Below are 7,268 nucleotides of genomic sequence, written 5' to 3' on the forward strand. Positions count from 1 at the left end.
TGACAGATATTTGAGTGTAGCCTGAGATACTCTGGCCCTGACACCAGACTTGGACATTGTGACTGACAGATATTTGAGTGTAGCCTGAGATACTCTGGCCCTGACACCAGACTTGGACATAGTGACAGATATTTGGGAGTAGCCTGAGATACTCCGACCCTGACACCAGACTTGGACATTATGACTGACAGATATTTGAGTGTAGCCTGGCCAGATACTCTGGCCCTGACACCAGACTTGGACATTATGACAGATAGATTTGAGTGTAGCCTGAGATACTCTGGCCCTGACACCAGACTTGGACATTGTGACTGACAGATATTTGAGTGTAGCCTGAGATACTCTGGCCCTGACACCAGACTTGGACATTATGACAGATATTTGAGTGTAGCCTGAGATACTCTGGCCCTGACACCAGACTTGGACATTATGACTGACAGATATTTGAGTGTAGCCTGAGATATTCTGGCCCTGACACATTATGACAGATAGATGTCTGGTGTAGCCTGAGATACTCTGACACCAGACTTGGACAGATAGATGTCTGGTGTAGCCTGAGATACTCTGGCCCTGACACCAGACTTGGACATTATGACAGGATAGATGTCTGGTGTAGCCTGAGATACTCTGGCCCTGACACCAGACTTGGACATAGTGACAGATAGATGTCTGGTGTAGCCTGAGATACTCTGGCCCTGACACCAGACTTGGACATTATGACAGATAGATGTCTGGTGTAGCCTGAGATACTCTGGCCCTGACACCAGACTTGGACATAGTGACAGATATTTGGGTGTAGCCTGAGATACTCTGACCCTGACACCAGACTTGGACATTATGACAGATAGATGTCTGGTGTAGTCGGTCATAAGTCTGGTGACAGGGCCAGAATATTAATGTATAGTTACTGTATTCATTCTTCACTAAAGTTTTGGTGATTGAATATGTTACAGCATCCACACTCATTACAAATTATTTCTAGATAATGGTTACAGACTTTTGTAGCGAGATCATTATCAGTACACTCAACTTTAAGTTTATTGAATGCATATGTAGCATACATATTCCGTCTTTGCATATTACAGAGTTAGCTCCCTTTTGGGTAGGTATCGATTGTTACGTCATTATTTTGTAAGCATAATTCACTTTGTTTTCTCCAAAAAGTATGACGTTATGCTTGCAAACATGTGACGTCACAATTAATTCCTACCCGCAAGGGCAGAAAACTCTGTAATATGCACAAAAAAAATACAGTGGAACTTGGTTGATACGAACTCGGATAATTTGACAACCCGGCTTGATACGAAATACTTTGCCGGTCCCGGCCGAATACCCTCTTGATCTTTGTTTAAAGAACTCGGATAATGCGAATTCGGAAAACTCGAAGAACTCGGATAATACGAAGTAAATTTTGGGTCCGAATGACAAAAATCATACATAAAATGTTCTTATAACTCGAAATGAGATTTTTTGGACAACGTATTCGGCGAAAATGCTGATTTTTTCTCCATAAATCTGCTGTAGAACAGCATTTCAAAATATATATCTCGTTTTATTGTTATAATTTTGCAACTATAATCGGCGATTTTGACATCTCTCTTGTTCACATCATTTTGACGACTTGGAACTGGTCTATATATAACCAAGTAAAGAGATCGTCAGTAGACATGATAACTCGCTTAATTCGAACACTCGGATAACTCGAAGTTTTATCTCGGTCCCTTCGAGTTCGTATTAACCGAGTTCCACTGTATCAGCATAGAACAGTTAATGAAACAAGTGTTTATGAGTACTGGCAGAGACTATGATACCTGTAATTACACTGTATTGAATACAATTTAGATGACAGAAATAAAACGACACTTGTCATGATATTGCCATATTGAATTAATGTTCAATATGCATGTACCGGTATATTTATTTGGCACAGTATGGTTTGAAGATAATTTCATTTTAATTTCCTTGCCGTCTTTAGATAGACAGACATAGTAGACAGGCATTTTTTATTTGCTCTATCCAAACTCCAATGAAATAAATATCCCATTTTTCAGCACAGCATTTCCAACCTTCCAATAAGTGGTGCTTGCTTGTGTATGTAAATTAGATCCAATTACTAGTTTATACATGTCCCTATTTTTGTAGTCAACTAGAGATAAGTGAATTTAACCATTGTATCATTAAGTTTTTACAGTATTATGGCATAAATAATTGGTGCATGTAGTGGTACAAAATTTAAATCTTTTATTTTTTAATATGGAGTCTTAGATAAAATATCAGTACTTGATACAAAGTAGTTTCTGTATGAATCAATGTTTAGAGTTTTGGTAAGATGTATTAGATATGATAGATAATGTAACAATACATGGTGTAAGTGGGTTAATGATTGTTCTTTTCCATTCCTCATCCCATTGATTTCTTCACAGGGCCTTGGTGGTCGAGTTGTTCCGACATATAATACAAACCCTCCACCTCTGGGTCACGAGTTCGAATCCCATGTTAAAGGAACTATCTCCTGGTCAGCGAGTTTTCTCCTGTTACTACACCTCCTTAACCTCACTTTACTAGTAATGACCCCGACAGTTAATAGGACTAAACCAAATTGAAATCTTTTAGCGCTGATGAAAAAGTAATTATCTCCCCTTATAATTATTACCGGGGGCAGGATATTACCTAATCAATAGTCAAAATTAAAATTAAAAGAAGAATACTAATTAAAACTGGGATGGGTGGCCATACATGAACTACTTTAAAGACAATGAGTAATGGTTAGTGTACCAGATAGTTAGTTCTCAAGTATATTTCCATATAAATCCTTAAATTGAATATTAAAACAACTTTTTATAGAGTAAAGCATGATTATAACGAATCTCTAGGGACCAACAGAATTACAAGGTTAAAAAAATAGTTAGTTATACAACACTTCACCCATATCATAGGAACATTGTCAGGAAATGAAAATTACTATGTGATAACCATGAATTTGTTGTAAGAGTGTTCGTTTATAACCATGTTTTATGGTAGGTGGAGTTCAATGTTCTTTACTTTGATCACCTTCGACAAGATTTTTGGGATATAGACAGAATGTGTTTATTATTTTATGCGAACAAACTTGATCTTGGTGCAATTTACTTAAACAGTTGCTTTGCTTATCAAATTTTTGATAGCTCATTTTGGTGTTATTATGCTTATGTAAGTGTATCAAGATAACTGATTGATGACTGGGGTAATATCGAACAGAATATTTAAGGTTCATATTTGAATTTTCTTTTGATGTTATATTTAGTCTATTCAAATAAATTTTAAAATCTGTATGTATAATTATGTACAATTTTACAAATAAATTGATACATTTCCTACTCTACTTGTTGTTTGGATTTTTTTTCTTTTTTTATTGCGATACAGAGCTCAAGAAAAGTAAGGAAGTCTTAAGAATTTTCGTTTGTGTTGTTATTTTGGAGTTTTAATCTCAATAAAAAAAAATTATATCAGTTTTCATGCAGCTAACTGATATGGTTTTCGTTGGCAGAGATGTTTGTATAATTTAGATATTATTGCATTTAAGCATCATTAAAGGCCCACTATCTTTCCAAAACAAAAATTTCTAATAAACAATAACATATCAAAATGTATAATGATGACCTAAGATGAGGTTACAACACCAAACAAATGCAAGATTCCCTCCGTAATCTGTTAACAGTGAAGATTCATGTCACTGTATTGCCGTCTGGCACAGTGAAAGTCAACTAATGCACGTTAATTAGGATGACAGAACATCAGACATTTAATTTACTTGTTCACTAAGTGATGATATGTGTAATACATTTAGATATTAACAGTAAGCTAATTAATTTTGCCATCTTACAAAATGAAGAATCTCATTTTACAAACCATTTAGCAAAGGAAGTAGGTCTGTAATGATTTTTGTTCTGTATGAAAATGTATACCTGTAGTATCTATAGTGTTTCTGAATAGATTACTGCAGAGTAACAAAAAACATTGCTAAGAATTGAAATGATTTAATAAATAATTGGTATCATGCTTCACATAAAATAAGGATTGTACATGTATTGCAACATCGTTTGAAAGCTGGCATATAAAGTTTGCAGATCATTCCTAGAGTAAAAACATTCCTCAGTCTTCATCTGAGTCCTCCTCGTCGTCCGCCATTGGAAATCTGAGTATGGCAGCGACCCCCGATAACTGACCTAACTGTTCCCCAGATACATGTAAACTAGAAAACATTCTAACTTCACCAGCAGTCTCTCTAACAGTGTCTACAATTTTCACATATCGTTTGCGTTGTTTGATATCTTGCGATCGGAATAGCTCGTCAGAAATGAGCAGCACTTCCACAGCTTGATGCTCTGCAGCTTTTTCCACTTGTTTTACACTGTAAGTAACAAGACAAAATTGACTTATCAATGTAAATGTCGTCTTTGTAGCATTTTCGGCTACTTATCAATAGAATCATATCTATATCATTAATCTGGTACAGGGAAGCCAAAAATCAGCCTGAAGATGGCTACGAAGATTGAGACAAAGAGACATATTGTATTTTATTGTTCAAGCCCTCCTTCTGGAGAACAAATATTTGGAAAGATATTTTCACATCAAGAAGACGTTAAAATTTAATTTGTTGTGATCTATGGTCCAACACAGGAGTTGAAGAAAACACAGTATTTCTAATACACCAGATACATGTGTATACATTTTCAACAATGCTTAAAGGTACAATTTTTCAATCATGTGATCACACTGGGCCTCTCATTTACTTTAATAAGAAAATAATTTAACAATGTGCAAAACAGTTTTATAAACTTTTAAACCAAAACAGACAACCCATCTCTTAAATACAGCATAGAGATAAGGATTCTCACCCATAGAACGCCCTGTTTGGGTCATTCTGAAGCATTTGGTAAAAGTCGTCCAAAGCTTTGATCTCTAAGGACGCTTTTGTGTCAGCTAAGCGGGCGGTGACAGCGGGATCTTGTAACACCTCTGGAAAGGAAGATTATGGTGATATACAGAATACTGGAGTATCTCTAATGTATATTACATAGTTATCTCCCTTACAGGAAGGCAGCACTTGCGACACCATTATGTGAACGAAATTCACATAACTTTTTTCTCTGAGAAATATGACTTTAGTATTTACAGTCGCAAACACATGATGTCACAATAGATACCTACCCACAAGGGCAGGTAACTCCCTAATATCCAAATACGGAATAATGTGAGGTGGTATTTTTACTTTTGTGTAAAATATTGATAACAGCAAATTGCACCAATAGTTCAATGCCATATCAAGTCTGGATGTAACATTCATATAATATACAGAAGGAGTTAGCATCAGAAAATATTTAATGTTCATTTTTCAGTATGAGAAGAATCTCACAACTGTGAGGAAAGATTCCGTTAGTATGTATTATTAAGCAAAATTCTTTCTTATTTTGAAATTCTCCAGGTAAAGCATCATCTCTATCCTTCAGTAGTTCTCAAGAAATATCGATAACAAACTTCAACTGCCAAAATCAAAGATGGCTGCCTTGTTTTTCCGATCAGCTTAAAAATCTGTATGGCACAACTAAGGACCAAGAGTAACCTCCATGTGAAGTTTGAACAAAATCCCTTCAATAGTTCTTAAGAAATATAGATAACAAACTTCAACTGCCAAAATCAAAGATGGCTGCCTGGCGGCCATCTTGTTTTTCAGATCAGCCTCAAAATCTGTATGGCACAACTAAGGACCAAAGGTAACCTTCATGTGAAGTTTGAACAAAATCCCTTCAGTAGTTCTCAAGAAATATCGATAACAAACTTTAACTGCCAAAATCAAAGATGGCTGCCTGGCGGCCACCTTGTTTTTCCGATCAGCCTCAAAATCTGTATAGCACAAATATGGACCAAGGGGACCCTCCATGTGAAGTTTGAACAAAATCCCTGCAGCAGTTTTTAAGAAATAGTGATAACAAGCATTGTTTACGACGGCGACGACGGGACGGACGACGGACCACGGACCACGGACGCAGGGCGATTTGAATAGCCCACCATCTGATGATGGTGGGCTAAGTGGGCTAAAAACTGGGGTTACCTTTGAGAGAGATTTTCATATTCAGAAAGAGGTATGAAAAACAGAAAGGGTTACCTTTGAGAGAGATTTTCAGATTCAGAAAGAGGTATGAAAAACAGGGTTACCTTTGAGAGAGATTTTCAATTCAGATATGAAGAGAAGTATGAAAAAACAGGGTTACCTTTGAGAGAGTGTTTAAATCCTGAAGAAGCGTGGACAAGAACAAATTTTGATTTGTTGTCTAGCAACACTTTGTTGTCCATTTTCACTGCTTGTGTGAACATATATTCTGAAAACTGGTCCTAAAGTGGATAATGAAAACAGAAATTAACAATTGATGAATGACCTGATCAAATAAAACATTTAATAAACTTTTTCTAGAAAACTGTTTACCACGTTCATCAATTATTATAAAATAAACTTGTGTACATTACTTATATATAGTATTTCTACAATTATATATTTAAATTCATTAGAATAATCAAAGCCATAAATTTCATGCCAAGAATTTCCCATGGCTTCCATGTCAAGATGCTTGACATGCAAAATTTTACAATGTCATCATGTTAATAACTTAATTTATCACCATCATGGACCTCTGAACTTTTCATTTTTTATCATTTTTCTTATTCTTCAAATGATTTCAAAACTTTGATTAATTTTACAAATAATTTTAAACTGCTAATTACTTACCTTAACAAAACCAGGACTTGCCACAAGGAAACATTTAACAACTGCAACATGACACAAAACATATAATAAGCTTAAGGAGATAATAATATGTCTGGGCATCTTAACAACATGACACAAAACATATAATAAGCTTATGGAGATAATAATATGTCTGGGCATCTTAACAACATGACACAAAACATATAGTCTGGGCATCTTAACAACATGACACAAAACATATAATAAGCTTAAGGAGATAATAATATGTCTGGGCATCTTAACAACATGACACAAAACATATAATAAGCTTATGGAGATAATAATATGTCTGGCATCTTAACAACATGACACAAAACATATAATAAGCTTATGGAGATAATAATATGTCTGGGCATCTTAACAACATGACACAAAACATATAATAAGCTTAAGGAGATAATAATATGTCTGGGCATCTTAACAACATGACACAAAACATATATAATAAGCTTATGGAGATAATAATATGTCTGGGCATCTTAACAAC

The 7,268-nt window shown here is 35.3% G+C and overlaps 1 protein-coding gene across 1 annotated transcript; it reads right to left on the reverse strand.

Moving 5' to 3' along the window:
- Positions 1-4,000: 4,000 nt before the first annotated feature.
- On the reverse strand, positions 4,001-6,921 carry LOC138332402 (protein pelota homolog). The gene is made up of 4 exons (XM_069280494.1): positions 6,764-6,921; positions 6,252-6,372; positions 4,878-4,998; positions 4,001-4,390 (listed from the first exon to the last, which is right to left on the reverse strand). Exons 1-4 carry the CDS (start codon positions 6,860-6,862, stop codon positions 4,132-4,134), a joined length of 600 nt encoding a protein of 199 aa, XP_069136595.1. The 5' UTR covers positions 6,863-6,921; the 3' UTR covers positions 4,001-4,131.
- Positions 6,922-7,268: the final 347 nt, after the last annotated feature.

Source organism: Argopecten irradians, chromosome 9, assembly GCF_041381155.1.
Source record: "Argopecten irradians isolate NY chromosome 9, Ai_NY, whole genome shotgun sequence".
NCBI lineage: Eukaryota > Metazoa > Mollusca > Bivalvia > Pectinida > Pectinidae > Argopecten > Argopecten irradians.

Excerpts from the sequence above, each read along its gene's own strand:
- LOC138332402 (XM_069280494.1), bottom strand. The coding sequence starts at position 6,862 with ATGCCCAGACATATTATTATCTCCTTAAGCTTATTATATGTTTTGTGT. Across the intron at positions 6,373-6,763 it reads CAAGTCCTGGTTTTGTTAAG|GACCAGTTTTCAGAATATAT; the intron begins GTAAGTAATTAG and ends TATCCACTTTAG. Across the intron at positions 4,999-6,251 it reads ATTTAAACACTCTCTCAAAG|AGGTGTTACAAGATCCCGCT; the intron begins GTAACCCTGTTT and ends CTTCCTTTCCAG.